Source organism: Denticeps clupeoides, chromosome 17 (genome assembly GCF_900700375.1).
Source record: "Denticeps clupeoides chromosome 17, fDenClu1.1, whole genome shotgun sequence".
NCBI classification, from domain to species: Eukaryota; Metazoa; Chordata; class Actinopteri; order Clupeiformes; family Denticipitidae; genus Denticeps; species Denticeps clupeoides.
In genome coordinates this window covers 9,713,572-9,731,575 of record NC_041723.1, presented here as the reverse complement: position 1 = coordinate 9,731,575, position 18,004 = coordinate 9,713,572, and the positions used below count along the sequence as shown (strand labels likewise).

Genomic DNA, 18,004 nt, shown 5'->3' with positions numbered 1-18,004 from the left:
ATCTTAAGCTTACGGGGATCAGTTCAGACAGGCATCTTTACTGACAAATAACTGCTGAAAACATTCTCAGTGGAAAGCCTTAATACATATGTGGGCATGGAAATAAAGAATGCAGAGAATCACCCTGGAGGCTTCAATATGGTTGCACGACTTGGCCTGTATGTCATCAAGCAATCCAGTTATTTTGTTGCAGATTATACAGGCCAAGAAACGACTCCAGACAGACACAGGTAGGCGCACACAACAGTTTATCTGAGCTTTGTGGTTCTAGATGGGATAAAAAAAAAAAACACAACACACTCACGCTCACAGAAATGGGAAAGTGTAATCTAGGTGTTAAAAGGGACACCCATTCGTCCCCAGATCACTGGCTGGGTTGGATTAATCCTTTGCTGCAGCGAAGCGTTCAGGTGGACGATTCGGTCTGAGTCAGATAACAGCCCCAGTCCCTCAGGGCACAAGGCAGACAACTCGTGGATGCGCGATGTTCTATTGCCGGAAACTTGCACACAACGCTGAACACACACACACACACACACACACTAGTGAGTTCAATAGTGAGACTGCCTCTATTTTTGTGGATAACATTCAGATTGTTTTCTGCGAAATGATTTGTTGATCACATTTCGTATCCAGTGACAACACAATGTGTTTCACAGACTTGAAAATGTAATTAAACATGAAATAAAATGCAAGATAAAAATGTTATTATAATGTGTATTTAAGATGTATCATAATAGAGCAGTGCAACACCAATGCAATCCCTCAGCACCTCCTTGAGTTACCTCAGCCCTGTTCCATTTATAGGTGTATATACTGTCAACAGCATTACCTGATCCATTGTCATTTAACACACACAGCTCACAGCATAGCAGCAAATTGTTTTCTACCATTTCCAAATCCTTTCAATCAGTCTTACATTCATTTATTTGGTCACATGTTCAAATTTTCTGGAGCAATGCAGGGTTAAGAGTTTTATTCAGGGGGAGAGTGACAGTGGCACGATTTCAATCTCACTGTCATCTCTATTTTTCTTCCTCACTACAGGTTATGCTGTTCACAAAAAAAACAAAAAACCAAAAAAAAATGTAGCTACTATCATACACCATCAGTTCTAATGCTGCAAATATCATATTAGTCCCATGGTCCAGTCAGCCTTCCTCCCACTGATAATCTTAGTTTGGCTGTCGGTGCCAGGAAAATGAGATAAATGCTGTAAACAAGACCCAGAAAACATTCACAATTCTATGCCCTGGACACCAGGGCAAAAAGGATCTTACAGTTTTGAATCAAACAGCTAGAATGCACATGCCTTGACTTCAGTAGATAAAGCTGTGTGATTGGACTCTCTAGCTCTTTGCATCCCAAAACAAGAAACATAACTTACATTTACATTTACGGCATTTATCAGACACCCTTATCCAGAGCGACTTACAATTAGTAGTTACAAGGGACAGTCCCCCTGGAGCAACTTAGGGTTAAGTGTCTTGCTCAGGGACACAATGGTAGTTAGTGGGATTTGAACCTGGGTCTTCTGGTTCATAGGTGAGTGTGTTACCCACTAGGCTACTACCACCCTTCACAGATTCTGTGGAGTGGGCCATGACCATGCACGCTACGTAGACACAGAAGATCCTGGCCAACTTTTACATACATTGACTGACAGGCATGCTGACCAGTGTGGTGCAGAGGGTTCTCCACAGGCTGCGTGAGGGTGAGAGCAGCCAGGTGCTAACTGTACCGCTGAGTACTCTTCATGAAAGATTCACTCTTCCTAAAGAGCAGAAGATTTCAGATCTGGCATTCAGCCCACGTGGTCAGAGAGTCAGAGCTACTGATCACAGGCAGTAAGGTTCAGGCTGTGGGCATAGAGGGATTTCTCTCATGCCAAAAATGTGTGTGTGTGTTATGCATCCATGCCCAGGTCCATTATTAGCAGACTCTCAAGTATTTTCTGCAAACTGAAATCAGTCATTCTGCCGCATAATTGGTTATATAGCGGAAAATGCTATAGCACCTTATCACACATTTTGTCATCCCACTGCAGGCTACTCTGGAGATTTTACTGGCAACAGACCCATGCAGCAAGGCTTAAAAAACTTCAATACAATGCATTTGCATTTCTCATGATACAAATATGTCACTATCCCTGACCTGTGGTCCTGACAAGCTCAATTAATTAAAAACATGTAAACTTAAAAAATAACTTTTGATTAATGCAATTGTTCTGGAAACCTGAAACTTGCTTTCACATTGATTGTAAATCAGAAAAGTTACCATGTTGAAAGTGAAGTGATTGGTGATACACTGCAGCACAGCACACAGTGACACAACAAAATGTGTCCTCTGCTTTTAACCCATCACCCTTGGTGAGCAGTGGGTGGCCATGACAGGTGCCCGGGGAGCAGTGTGTGGGGATGATGCTTTGCTCAGTGGCACCTCAGTGGCACCGCAGATTCGAACTGGGAACCTTCTGATTACAGGGTCGCTTCCTTAACCGCTAGGCCACCACTGCCCCAGTGTTCTTTTTGGAATTTAAGGAAATTGTCCTGTTTTTGCAAGTCATGTGATTTCCCTGCCCTGCACTGATCCCTGACAATCACCCTTCCAACTCTGCTTATGTTTTATTGGGATACATTTTAACTTTCTGATCGTAATAAGACCATCAATCACAAAGCAATAACTACAGATATTATACTTGAAATATATATTGTTTATACAGCACAATGCTTGGAGGCCTGCATATACACCTGTAATGGGGAAGAGTCTGAATTCATACTCCTCTGTTTCCTCTGGTTGCTCGGAGCCGTTTGTTATCTGATCGATGTACATGTTCTCAGTAAGACACTGTGCTGAGCTCCAGGTGCCCCTAATGCATCACACAAACGCATGCATGCGTATGCAGGCGCACAATTTCCCACATGGTGTTCAAAGATAATGGGTTTACTTGCAGTTATCAAATGGAAGTTCTTCCATCGCAAGATGTTTCCACAGGAATCATCTTAATTGGAAGGACAGGAAATCTGCTTAGATGTGTGTGTGTGTGTGCACGTGTATGTGAGAGGGAGAGAACAATTTAAAAAATGCACCATATGCCCAGTAAATCTACATTCTCAACATACTGCATGGTCCTTAAACGCTTCATTAAAACAAGTGTTTTCCATAATGCCTGTAGATTAAACTTCACCAACGTCACTGCTGAACTTGAACTAATGTAAATTTAATTATTGCATTTCAAACAGTAGCACACAAAGCAAATGCTGGTTGCCGTAGCATTTTACCATACTCACTTTTCATGCAGTTGGTACTTTATATGGTTGTACATATGAATTAATGAATAAAGTAAAACATAGCTTTCAGTGAATGGGTAAAAATGGTCTATAAAGAAAAATCTGATTATAACAACAATACAAAACAAAAGTAATATGTTGTTATTATAAAAAAATCCAGCTAGTTTAGACTTTTGGAATAATTGTAAACCGTTTTTTGACACTGGCTTAATCAATTTGATCTATTCTGTGTCATTATTTTGTTGAACATTCTACCTTCAAGCAAAATTCATAGTTCATATAAGCAATGCTGAGTCCACCAGTGAAGCACCCCAAAACCATCTAATTTCCACCACCATGCTTCACGATATCATGCTGCTATCTCAAAAATCTATATTTTGTCTAAGTCAACAGTATTCTCACTGTTACTAAAAATATTCTGTCCAGAGCACATTCCAAAAAAAATTATATTCAAACGCAGCCCATAAAATTGCTCACAGGTTTGCCAAGGTAGGTCAGGGTTCTGGGGTTTGTTTATCCAAAACTGTTTGTTCTCAGGCAAATTTTGCTGGCGCAGCCAGTCCTGAGTACTTTGGAATCCACATCACTCATAAAGGTTATTCAACAACGAAAAAAATAATTTCTTTTAAAAAAATAAGATCTTTTAATTTAATCCCTTGCTAAATTCAAACTTGTCATCAAATTGTCTTTGAGAGCTCTTTAGATGTATGAATGACAACTGACACATCAACAATACCGGATCTCAGTAAAACAAAATTCTATTCAATGTTGCCAAATATGGATTGTTAATCATATTTAAATGTATTTATTAACTATATTTTTTCTTGTCTTATGTAAATTGTCACCTCTTTACCTTTATTAATAGCTACCACTCAAATAGGCACATAAAGTCTTGTTCAAATATGCAGTGTAAATCTGTTTTCTTAGGAAGTAATTGTCACGCCATGGAGGAAGGAGCAGGCACCAGAGCACTACGACAGTAAAAACGTGAGTTAAAACAAACAAACAAACAAATAAATGAAGAAATACCCAGCCACGGTGGCTATAAAAAAAAAAAAAGCAGTGTAACTACATTGAAAGACCGACTGAGACATGAGGGAGGACCGGGGGAAATTTACATGCAATAAGTAATCAAAAAACGCAAAAACACATGTGCACACTCAGCACCAGGTGACATAATTTTACACCAGGAGTGCTGCGGCATCAGAGTAATTATTTTTTCAATTTATTCATATTCAATTATAATTTAAATATAAAACTGTAAGACTGACATCATTCAATAGCATCACTGCTATAATGTACACAATAACAGATGCAGGCAAAATAATCTAAACAATCCAAAATGGGGGAAAATCAACTCAAAGTAAAAACAAACATTTTTTCAGTCTGATGGTTCTTACCACTTGTTTTAAATCTGAGTCTGAACCATGGGACCTTAAATTTTACAGCCTATATGTGCTAAAGTGCTGCGCCGTGATTGGACTAAAAGCCTGTGGGGATGTGCAAGTAGCTGCAAGCTGAATAAACCCACAGGAAAAGCGTGGGAGTTCAACAATTTACTTGCAAATTGAATTAAATTACCCCTACAATTGTAACGAAGTGACAACCTAATATGCAATTAGTGTAGCAATTTGGAGACAGATTTAGCTTTGTAGTTCAGTATTTGCAAATCAAGGACTTATGTATATATAAAATTGCATTCAGAACCCACATTCAACAAATTGACTCAAAAATTGGAGCTAAAATCTCATTTTGAGAACTTAATGGGCAATGATTACATATCGCAGAGCAGTGAATAACAATTTCCTATAATCTACAAGTGCTCTTATGGAAGAAGTGTCTTGAGTTTAAAGCTTCTATTGCAGCTTCAGCTCTGCAATTACATTTTAATCACAAACAGCAACCTAAAGCAACGAGCAAACCTGGGTGTACGCTGGCAAGTATTTATTGGATTGTAGTCACAGTATTTGTTGTGTGGTTAGATGTAAAAAGGACCCTTGGCACTTCCTTGAGAGCACTGCACTTTGCTATTGGCACTACAGCCAGGAAGTATCTTCAAAGAGCCACTCAGTATTGAACTGCAGCTCTTCATGCACTGAAAGACACAACAACATGCTGAATAATGCTCAAGAGACTGTAGAGAGCGGCAGTGTCTGTCAAATATTCCGACTGAGATACTCTACGCTTTGCGGACAGATTATGAAAGGAAATGTTACTATCTGAAGTTCATTAGATCAGAAAAAATCTGATGGTCCATAAAATCTTTTGTATTCCACCTTAATTCAGTCATGTCTTATCATTGTGATTAGAAGAATGCCTGTGGTTTAGTCAAATGTCTCCATAACACACATTACAACCAGCATAATGTCACTTTTCCAGTGATGTTTGATTGTTCCCTTCTTAAGGAAATGAATGCTTGATGTTTCTGTGAAACAAAACCAACTGTAACACAGAGGAAAAGCTTGAGGATTCCACTTTGAAATCATTTGTACGACTTTCTGTGAGATTAGTGATCAAAAATCTCATTCATTGTTTTTTTTATTAAGGGCACATTGGGAAATGGCTTTTTTCTTTCCACATTTACGGCTAGGTAACGACAGCAAAACCACATATAAAACGCTTATGTTTAAATAAAGAATTTCATCACAAAACTGTTCTAGTTCATAAATAAACACATAATTTGATTGGTCTTACCTGGTCACATATAATGAGAGAAATAGCACTAGATCCAGATATAATTCCAGCCACAGTCCATCTGTGCGCAGGACACACCCTTCGTATTAAATCCTTTTTTCAACTGTATTTCTTTATTCCTCATTCTGTGTGTTTTTATATTTTACAAATCACTATGCAAAGGACATGTTGGCTCTTAAGACATTAGTAGCTTGACAGAGGCATTTTGTGGCCTCATTGTTGGAAGGGTTTGGGTGTGTTTCAGGGGCACAAATTTGCTGTCAGTCTTTGTGAATGACAGGATCAATAAGGTGGATCATCGATCATTCTCTAGCTTGGAAGCAGAAAGTGTGTGAATCCTGGTCCACATCTCGCAGGAACCTCTTTCTTTTTCAGGCTCTCTCTCACTCTCTGCCTCCCTCAGGGTGTGACGGGAGTGTGTGCAGGATAAGGAGGGTAATGGTGGCAAAGGCTAACTTTCCATCATCTGAATACTCTCTAGCTGCATCAGGCATTGTAATCTGCCCCTAGCCCCAGACATCATTACAGTGGAAGGGGTTCTCATGCCTCACAGGACCAGCTAACACTGTGCACAAGCCTCAGAGGGGAGGAGAACGAAGTGACGGCTAAAGCATGGGGAATTTCCTCGATGCTGCTGCAGAGGAGTAAACAGAAAAGTCTAACTGAGACTAATGCAGTTTAAATGGATTCGTTCATCCATACCATATGAGGCAATAATACATTCAGATTGTTGCCAACTAAAAAAAGTCCATTTTCAAACTGTACGCAGTCTTTATTCTTTTGGAAATCCTGCAACATGCAGTCTGACTTTTGTAAAGCATTCACTTTGTTCCAAGATATAACAAACATTATGACTTTATACTCTGAGCTGCTGTTGCATCTCATTTGAAGTTAGATTAATCTTCCAATATCAGAGCACATATCCGTTGGTAAATGAATGAAATGTCAAGGGGATTCTGAGTCATCTTTCCTTGTTTTCTGTCCTAATAAAAACGGGATGATATATTTTTATTCTACAGCGTAGCTCCACCAAAGGTTCCGCAGCATCTAATGGCAATGTATTCTAAATGTTAAAACTTGTAGAAAATTCCTGGCCCATGACAAACACATGGAGGGATGTAGAAAAAATGATAATCTTCTTTCTTTCTTCTTCTCTCTGATTCTATGTAATTTGGAATGCTCTGCAATGAGTGTTCATGCAACTTTTATTGTGCCATGCCTCTGCATGTCTAATTAACTGATGAGCTATAGTGCATCGTTAACAACTAAAGGAGTCAAAGAAAACATAATGAAACAATGTCTGAATCCGTCATTGTTCTTACAAAACAAAGGATGGTTGCAGACTATAATAATAGTAATAGAAGTAGCAGTGAGACTGCAATGAACACTTGACTTTTTGTTGCTCTAGATGAAGCAAAGTCTATTACATTGGGCGTAAGAGAATACTCATTTAAAAAAGGAAAGAAAACTTATCAGAGACTTTAAAACCAGAAGGAACTTTCATGTCATTGTCATCTCTGAATGAATCCATCACCAAAACACTTTAACTCTGCTCTACTTGTTGTTGGCAGGAGAATGGAAACACTTAGATGCTTAGGCATGTGCCATGTTTTGTACAATTTGCCAAATGCTCAATTCTGGGCAAAAGATTCTGGTGAAGCACTCACATAGGAGTGAAGTCTTCTGTAACCTTATTCTTTATGTTTAATGGCTTGGCTGAGAGCGGAATGGGAGCAGACTGGGAATGGGACCAGACTTTACATAAATGAGGCATGAACCTACAAATTTAATAAGATTTTCAAAGCTTCATAATGTCTGGCTTCATTCATCCGAGTATGAGTATCTCTAGCGTTACACTAATTCCCACACTCACAGCCATTCAATATTTCACATCTGTTTTCCTTTAGCAATATGCGTGTCTGAAGATGCATCAATGCAGTGAAAGTGCTGCATAGCGGGTAAGGAAGCGGACTCGTAACTGTAGGGTTGCGGGTTAAAATCTCGAACAGCCAAGGTGCTACTGAGGGTCACAATGAGAAAAACAATCGCTTTCAATTTCACAACTGCAACTACTACTACTAAAAATGAGAATAATAGTAACTCACTTGATGTTCTGTTTAATGGTATGATTACTTGTATAGAGTCTTCATTGCTGTAGAATCCTACCCATCATGCTAATCAATATACTGACAAGGCTCCTGACGCACTAATGGTGGAAAGAAGAAGTTGCCAGTGTGAGACAGGTCCTTCTCTTCAGTTCCTCTTCCCTTTCCCTCTGAGAGTAATAACAGAACTACGCTCACCATGTTCCCTCCGACACACGCGGCTTTACCCTGACCTAAATGACCTCATTTCTGACAGACTTCATGCTGAAGACCATCTCCTCTGTCTTCTTTTCCAATATGAGAGATGAGGACAGAAAAAGAAGGGAGAGAAAAAACTCCATCAAACCTCATTTCTCCCCTGAATGGAGCTGACAACTAATCCCTCACAACTCTGTGTTCCTTTCTTTTCCTGTGTTTCCTCATCAGGGTTTACTTTATTGCGTGTGTGGCGGTATAAAGAACAGCACCTCAGACAGAGTCTGGAAATTGTGTATTTGTGTGCGCTGTAACATAAAGTTTTAAAACTGCTTCACAATGAAGATTGTAACGAGAGCTGAACTGATGCTAGGAGACAAAGCGCAAGATTCTCTCCAGACATGAATATACACATACACATAAACATATGTTCATCATAGACACACAACACAACACAACGCACACTTTTTGCAGGGTGAAGGGTGGACATGCTGGTGATGAGTTGTGGCAGGGCTGAATCTGCCGGGGCAGCTTATCCACTTTAAGTGGCCCGGGATTCATTTAAGTGAATTTTCTCTGCCGCCAGCGTTAAAACGGAACATGCAAGAAAAATGAGAGCGTTAGCTGGGGCCACAAGCCGAGTGCCGGCGTTGCTCCAACTCTAACGCTCTCCCGGCAGACGGCCGATGACACCCTAATGCATCATGGGGCAGAGGTGGTGGAGGGGAGTTAGGTGGGGGGTTTTGTGGCTCAAACCCTGACAGCAAATCAGGGCATTTCCATTAAGAAAGCGCAACTCAACATTACAGCACCCCTTTAAGGCATTGCTGCCATTCCCCCGTGGTAAAAGAAAAAAAAAAAGTCCAAAAATGCCAGGGTGGCAGTTTTTGACAAATTCATCATGACTGGGCACAAGCGGGCAAAACAGCTTAAGTGTAAGTGCAGTTTCAGAGTTAAAGCTGAATATGGTTTGGGGGCCTACAGTCAGCAGGGGTTGTGGGGCAGCAGAGGAATGTTGATCGGCAGCCTTGAGGTAGTGCTGACACAGGACTACAAGACTTTTTCTTAATTTCATTCCTCCTTGCATTCATAAGCAAAACAAATTTGAAACTTTTGAAGCCTTTTTCATATTTTAACTATTTTATAATGAGTAATGAGCCATGCACTTATCATGGGCATTTAAGCATGTGCCACCAAATACGTGAAAATCAAGTCTAATAGGAATGAACATGATTTCTGTATGCAGAGCTTAGCAGGCTGATGTTACACTAATGCAAGGGGTCGGCAACGCGCAGCTCTTGAGCCGCATACAATTCTTTCATCTTTTCATTGTGGCTCCATGTGGCTTCGGAAAATAAATACTAATTTGCATTTGTTTTGTTTTTTTATTGTAGTTTGAAATGTGAAAATTATTGTAATCTTTTAACATTAAAACACAATGTTTAAAATTTTTGTCACTCAAAATATGCGGCACGAATGCCACGGTCATGATTCCTCCGAGACCTCCGACTCAGCAGGTGGCCCACGGGACCCCGGCAGCCACAAAGAAACACAAATGAAAACATCATATCCTCCATATGGTGATGTGCTACTGGTGCTTTATCTTCCGGGTTCCGATCTCTATTTCAGTAGGAACTTTGCTTGAAGACCCTACGTGGAGCTGCCAGCACTTAAATCTCAAGTGCTACTGGTGAACCATTATAACCCCCTTCCAACTGCACTCACCCCAAACCCAGCTCTTCAGGGATGCCTGCGAATGCGCACCCCAGCACAGCTCCTTACAGCCGCATATGTGTGTACTTGTATATGCCTGCCAAACCACCGTGCATTTATAAAATTTCAAGCAACTACTAGCCTATTTTTTTAATTATTGCATGAAAGTATAAAACAATATATGCAGTGTTATCTTCATGTGGCTACTGCTGCTTTGTCTTTTGTGGAAAACGGGTCCAAATGATTCTTTCAGTTTGCCAACGACTGCACCAACCAATGGAAGGACCATTTTTGTAAAGCTACTCTTTCACCTGGTGTTTTAATGGTGGTGGAGATGCTGTCTAAAATGCTAAATATACATACAAAAATATACATACTTGTCAATCATTTAGAGGTGTTTGATACTATTGAGTGGGATAAATATCTTGAGGGACATCTACTCACAGGCCTGCAGTGATTTATTCAAGATTTATTCAACTCATTTATTCAAGTTTTCCCTTTAACACAATCAGAAAGCACTTTTGAGTAATTTTTTTTTTTTTGTGTAATACATGACGTGAATGTGAAAACAGCTCAGAGCAGTAGCAGAACACAGTAGTGCTTAAAGCCTGCCCATGGATCAGATATCACAGTCATTTCAGAGCTCATTCATTTAGAGCGGTCAGGAGATATAATTCTATGTTTGTGTGGATCCCCATGCAGACTTCTCCACCAAACTGATGTTTTTGTTTACTACTCAGAAGATCATCCCCTCAAAAAAAAAGAAAGAAAAAGCAAAGACAAATTATTCATCATAATTCACTTAAGTCTCCTGCCCTAAGCCATTTTATGGAGGGCATCAGTGTTGGTATCTTAATGCTGGCTGAATGTTATCCCTGCTTGTAGGCAGTGCTGCTGCTGACTCTCATCATACAGCATAAAAAATTGATTTTAATCCTTTTACTTTGCACATAGGAAGAACTGTCCGTCTGCTCTCATATAAACTGGAGCTCATTTTCTAAGGGATTTCAGCATGATGAAATCTAACCGTAATCTCTTTATGGGAATATGTATATAACATTTGCACATTTTACATTTGACTGAATGCTCTGTCACTATCCAGCATGGTGTTTCTATCAGACCTGTAGTGCATATTGTGTCTTTATTGAGCTGGTTGGTTCAGCACCGTATCTATATGTCTGTCTGATGTGCAAATAAGTTGGATGCATGATTATGATCTTTTTTGGACATAGTAGGTTTGCGGTTCAATAATTGAATACAGGGCTATTAGAAAGCCTGTTGACATTGTCTTTCACCCATTATTAGACACAATTAACATAATTGGAAATCCTTTGCTATTACCAGAGAATAGTAAGGATCTAATATAAATATGAAGTAACATACAAAAATGCTTGTGCATGTGCAACTCAGTTTACCAGAGGCTCACAACCTGTAATTTGATGCTTATGTAAGAATCCTGCTGTAGCAAGGCAAAAGTGGTCTAGACAGACCTGATGTTCATTTGTGCTCATAAATTCTTTTTGTAAGCCTTCTTCTGCTGTGACTAGGTAGTATGACTGTCAAAGTACTTCCCTGGCCACAAAAACTGGCCACAGTATTTGAAAAATATTGCTTTTTGATTTAGTGATTTCTTAATTTGATGAGTCTGCAGATGACTTCATACAGTGGTTAATCAGCTATTTTGAACACCAGTCCTCCAGCATTTGACTTTCAGAAGATGTTGTGAAAGACACCATAAAAATTCCATTCTAGTTCCTCAAGGGATGCCTTTTCAGTGTGTGACATTCAAAAGATGTATTCTGGATTTTTGCTCAGTTATTAAAAGAATCACCTTGTGCACTGACAGTAGGTCTTGGCATAAATTAGTTGTCACTTTCCTCTGAAATATGAACCTTTGACTAAATATTGAGCATAATATGAACAGATTATAAAATTTTTGGTACAATAATCTATATGTGCGGATATTGCTTGCAGGAAGTTCCATATTTCTCTCTCACAGAGCAACATTTATTCTTCATTCATTGCTCTGAGCCAACCCTGTATGCAGTAAGCACTGCATCCCACAGTTCACCACTGACCTCATGACTTATGTGTGACAAGCTTAAACAAACTGCTCTGCATTTCCACTTTTTTGGGAACATCTTGACTATACAAAACATGCCACTGCCCGGCCTCGCCTTGGGAACTGATTGCATTAGTCTGAATGGCAGGCATTGCAGGTTTTAATGCTTCCTAAATCTCATTAGGCATGATTACGGGCTGGTAACAAACTGTGAAGGATCTCTGCACTGGGGAAGAGAAAAAAATGTTCTTACCAATGAGTGAGTAAACTCTGGTGCGTGGTCGTTCCTGTCTGTGATGGTGATTGTGGCAGTCGCTGTTCCCGTAAGGCCTACTTCACTGCCTGCCATGTCCTTGGCAACAATTTCCAGCTCATATGTGGTGGTGGGCAACGTCTGGGAAAAACAATGCATGAGAAACAGCTCTGTTACAAACATGTCTATATGGTTCCATATTAAATAGGCTGTATTATATGTGTTTATCGTGTCACTGGAGATAACAAAGTAAAGTGAAAAAGTGATTGTTTCTTGCCATTGTAATACATAGCACATCACACGGTTCACACAAAAAATCCTCTGCATTTAACTAAAGTTCTGGAAAACAATTATTTTTAACTAATCTAGCAATTATTTTGACAATGCGTCAATTAATCTAACAATTAACTTTCCCAAATTATTTTCTTACAATCAAAATTTTGAAATAAAAAAAGAAGTAAAATATGTCAAATAAGTGCAACACATTTATTACAGATGGCCAGCATCATAAAAAGACGATTCAGACAAAAAACAACTGCCAATATTATTCATGAATACTACTCGTGAACAGCTGACACTACATAGTGATATATTTCACAGAGAACCAACAGTAGCCTGATACATTGTCCAGGTTTTTGCAGTTGGCCGGGTTTTTGAGCTGCTTTAACATTCATCATGTCATGGGCATCCTACACGCCTATTCATGCTAGTGGATTTTTTTTCTCATATTGTATTACGCAATCTTGGAAATACCTTTGAATACTCAAAATGTTTAATTTATAACCAGTTAGAACAATTCCAATGGAGGCATATAAACATTTGCAATTGTATGGATTGGCGTGTTGGTGAATAATAGAATAGAAAAGAAGGAGTGACATTTCTTTCCAAGTTGAATGCATCTGTATACACACAGAATGAACTGCCTACATTATCCAGGAAGTGTTTTATGAACTCAAACAAATCCGTGAGAAAGACCCATGTGTATGTTGTCCATGTCTGTTACTTCAGAAAGTTAGTTTGAGAAGAAAAAATTTATAACACACAGGGCCAACCCGAATTTCTTCGGGTTTCCTTGAACCACAGCACTGACATCAGAGATTACCATTTGAAATGATAGGTGGAACGTGCACATCCTAACCACAATTGTCCTCTAAGGTACTCAACCAAAGCCCTTTCAAAAGCCTTTCTGGGCTGTTCACTGTGTTTTCATGACAAGCACTTTACTGAAAGTACCAAGAAATTTCAGGCTGTTCAGGCGTTTTTAAAGAAAATGACGAATAGAAGACTGAATGTTCGCAGTACAGCATGTCTTCCACACATACATACACATGCAAGCATGCAAAGCATTTTCAGGTAGCTGTTTCCTTAGCTCATAAAAAGCTAAAGTAAACGAAAGCTTTCTGAACAATCTGCTTGTTCTCTTTCTAGAAAGGCAAATTAAAAAAGCATTTAACTGCAAAATATTTACAGGTACACCTGAACCAAGTAAACTTTCACCTTCAAGTCAGTAGAAGACGAGCTTTTCTGCAACCTAGTTACAAAATTCAGGTCCTGTGGATTGAAGAAATAGAATATTTTGGTTACAACATGCAAAGGTAAGTTTAGAGAATTATTGACTTTCAAGGGAAAGCCAATAAAATGCATATGGAGGAAAAAATAACAAACCTCAAAATTTGTTTTAAATATATACATTAAAAGATGCCCCAATATTCTTGGAGAATTTTGCAGGTAATAAAGGGTGAGGAACTGGAAGAACTGGATCTGATTAGTAAGTACTGACCATTGGGTGCCCAAGCCTTTTCTTCAAGTTTATGTTATGTATGATGGGAATAAAAATGCAATGTTGATGGGAATGACGGGAATAAAAATGTAATGTTGTTTAAAATCTAAATGTATTTATTAAAAAAATGAATCGTCCGCTTGCTTCACAGAGAAACCAGCGTTTTAACCAAGAGTGCTATGCCACTGTATATCTGGCTGATCAAAACTCTGCATAAGAAGAAGAGTCTGACTCCAGCTCCCAACACAGCCCTGCCACTATAGTTTATTATGTGAAATGATCGATGATAGAAGAGGCCTCTGTATGGCTTAAAACCACTAGCCAAAGTGACATGCTACAGCCAGGTGCCTTTGAATCATCGAGGGAAACATAAAACATTTACACGTAGGTGATCCCAGTATCAATAATCATTACAGCGATAATAATCATTTATTATAATGCTTCCACCCTAATGGAAACATTGAGCCGAGGCTTGTACTGCGCGGGGCGGTGTTGTTAACGCTAACATTTATTTCCCTTATTGAAATCCCCACTCAGTGCAATGGTGAGTAGCACATGCTTAATAAAACTCATCCATCTGTTTCTGCTCCTACCCACCAGGCCCCCTCGGCAGCCTGCATCCTCCTACCCACAATCCTCTGTGGCGCTCGCTCTTCATTCCACCCAGGCAGCGGGCACCTTATTTCGGGTTTTAGGAGACGCAGGAAAGCATGCACGAGACAGCAAGTGAACACGCTGCATTTGTCATGGCGACAGCCGAATGCGCCACTGCTTACTAATCAAAGGAGCTTCCACGAGTGCATTTTATTAGCTGCCCCCCCAACCACTTCTGGCATTAAACGCTGCGCTAATACCAACAAATGATGTTTTAAGCCACTCCGAAGGCATGCTAATGTCCTTGGCTTCCTTTCTGAGCACGAAGTAGTGTTAATTACTAGCTGCTGGTGAAAGAGTTTCACAATTAACATAAAGTAACGCATCACAAGCAGAGCAGCCAATTAGCACTAAAAATGCAGCTATGAATTTTTTGTAATGGAAATGATTTCTGAAAGCAAAAACAAAAGGTTTGCTTAAAATGAAGAAAAGAAAAATAAGACATTGTGTGCAGGTGTCTTTATTCATACTTTATCGACTTATTCTCTTTATGTAGAAAGGAAAATAGTTAACAAAAGCAAAGATAAAAAAAAGACCCATTCATACATTACAATATATTAATACTTCTAACACTGTTATATTGAAAAGGCTAAGATGATAATCCACTAGGATTGTTGTGGAATACTTATAAAGCTAGATAGACTTCTCATCTGGGGAAATGGAACATTAAGAGCGGTGTTTTTTTTTTTTTCTTTTACAACAGAACGCATCAAAACCAGAAATGAGGTAACTTAAGGATGAAGACTGGGCCAGGAGTTTCCCCATCGCCAATCTGCAGTAAATCTTGCCTCTCTGCTTCTTCGGCAGCCTCCACAACAGCACCAGGCCTCGCGGGAGAAGCGTCTAACCCTAGCTCCCCGCCTCATAAAACTCCAGTGAAGTGTCATTTTCCCATCCCGCACCTGGATGGCGCGGGATGGCAGCAGGCGCTCCGTCTCCACCTGTGTTTGTGGTTAAGGGGCCCGTCAAGGGGATTGGTTTGGGGAGAGTGACTGTGACAACAGTCTATGCAAAGTTATTTACTGCGAACACAAACAGATGGCGTTTCACGGGCCTGTGTTGACTGGGAGGAAGGAGCAAACGAGAAGAAACTCCATCTGGATGAAAGGTACCTTAGTGAGGAGGAGGGGGGGTCTTAATCTCGGCGGTGCAGCATGACAACGTCTTAATGAGGCAAGCGCGGCGCGAGCGCAGCCTCGCTAATAAATCATGTGATGCGCCTCTGTGAAGGTTACTTTGAGCCGCGTCACTTAAGATGTCTTTAGAGCACGAAACTGTTGCGAGGGGTGCAGGCAGGGACTCAGGTTAAGCGGCTAAATGGAGTTTGACAGGCGCCATTTGTTTTTCTCTTTGACGTCGTCATCGCGGGCATCACAAGCACGCACGTGCTTGGAAACAACACAACCTCGATGAACTAAGTACTTTACAGTGCTGACAACAACGGTCATCATTCTTCAGCTCAAATTACCTTAGAGAGCCACTGAGGCATTGTGTGCGAGTGTACGGAGGGGTTAAGAATTTTCTGAGCTTTGTTCCCAGGCACCCTCCTGAATAGCTGTGATGTCATAATGGCGCTGGCAGAGATAGCTTTGTTCGGTGCTGGCCTCTGAAGAGTCTGTCCTCCTCCCTCAACCTCTGCGCTTTATTCAGTCCTCGCCGGCATAATGACGCGCACAAAAGGGCTGAGAAGAAGCCAAGTGCAGCTGGATGAATGAGCCTCACCTGTCACTCTCTTCAGGGAACCATCATTTCTGGCCCTGCTGTACTTCCAGTCTCTTCCCCCTTTCTTTTGGTCATAGTTGTTTTAAAATGATTATGTCGAGCCTCACCTCATGCCCCTCCTTTTCCTGAAGTAACTTCGATTTGGCTCCAACTTTGTGAGAGCTGTACTATGTCTCATTTCTTCTCCCTGCATCTCATCTCTGCGACATGTGCTCCGGGTGAGAACAATGGCAGCTGGCATTTCCACTGCTCCACCTCAACACAATAGCTCCTCTATAAAAAATGAGCTCTCTTCATTACATCAAACTGCAGATGGTGTTGGTCTAGGCCCTTTATTTAAAAGGCAACATATCCTGGTTGTTCCATCCACCAAAGAAAAAAAAGACTGAATTTTAGGAAATGCCACAAGACCAACTCAACGTCAAATAATGCAGATTTAGTTCATGATTGTGTGTGAAAATCTTCAGACTTGAAGTTTTCACAACTATCATCACCATCCATTTGGTGAGCCTGATGATTCAGGTCAGATCCATAGGGAATATGGAGTCCCTGGTAAGCACTGGTGAATCGAAAGGGAACATAACACACAAACATGCCAACCACCAGTTCACATGGGACTAGGACCTAGATCGACCTGTGATAGCCACGCAAATTACTGAACCATTACCATGAACCCCGTGAAGGACTGAATTTATTTATGTTTCCCAGATATAGCTATGGGGCCTCCTAACATTCCCAAGGCAATAGAGCACCAAACTAATTTCATAATGTCACTCAGAAAAGTCAGTTATATAACAAGTAAATGTTCAGAGGAAACCCGAGAAAATAGTCAAATGAAGTCTGGGAGAAGAGATGTATGACATTTAGCTAAAAAAGAAAAACCCTTTTGTAGCTTATGTGCCTTGGCATTAGTCAGCTGAAGGCAGAGCCATTACCTTTATTTTTAAAGAATGCAATCTAATGCTGTTTCATGGGTGCAGTGACAGATAAAAAAAAAACAAAGGTAAATGTCAATTTCCAGAACTGCCAAAACTAAATGAAGTGTCAAAAGGAGATCCTTCCAATCACCACAGTAGATGGCATACTGTTAACATGACCTGGTATCCACAACCCACTTTTTCTCCAAAGGACAGTGAGTTATGATGAAATCAACTTGTGACTTTGCATCTTCTAGAAATAAAAACCATCTGAGTCTCCCCAGACACCTGTGACATTTTAAAGGGCCTATTTGACAACTTTTCCAGAGGAACTCTTCGACAGAAACTTCTCTGCAGGAGAATGTGTTTGCCTCTCCTGGTGGCTTTGCTTCTCTGAGTGTCACCTGTCTAATAAAGCCATTTCAGTGTCCATTCAGCCCCAGCAGCACTCAGCCTGCCCATCATCACTACCAGGGCCCTAATCAGCCACGGACCGTCTACAGTCATTACCAGAGTCCAATCACTGCAGCTTCACCTCCAAGAGGACTTGTGTGATTATGTCATCTATTCAATCACAGTCACACACACGCGGCCTGTGACTAACTGCATATGCCGCAAC

General features: G+C 40.3%; 1 protein-coding gene across 2 annotated transcripts in view; it reads right to left on the bottom strand.

The window, feature by feature from the left end:
• The window catches only part of cdh13 (cadherin 13, H-cadherin (heart)), a 299,980-nt gene that overhangs the window by 59,631 nt on the left and 222,345 nt on the right, over window positions 1–18,004 (bottom strand). For both annotated transcript variants that reach the window (XM_028958803.1, XM_028958804.1), the window contains one exon: window positions 12,313–12,453. In XM_028958803.1, the coding sequence (XP_028814636.1) occupies window positions 12,313–12,453 (141 nt within the window). The remainder of the gene's footprint in view (window positions 1–12,312; window positions 12,454–18,004) is intronic.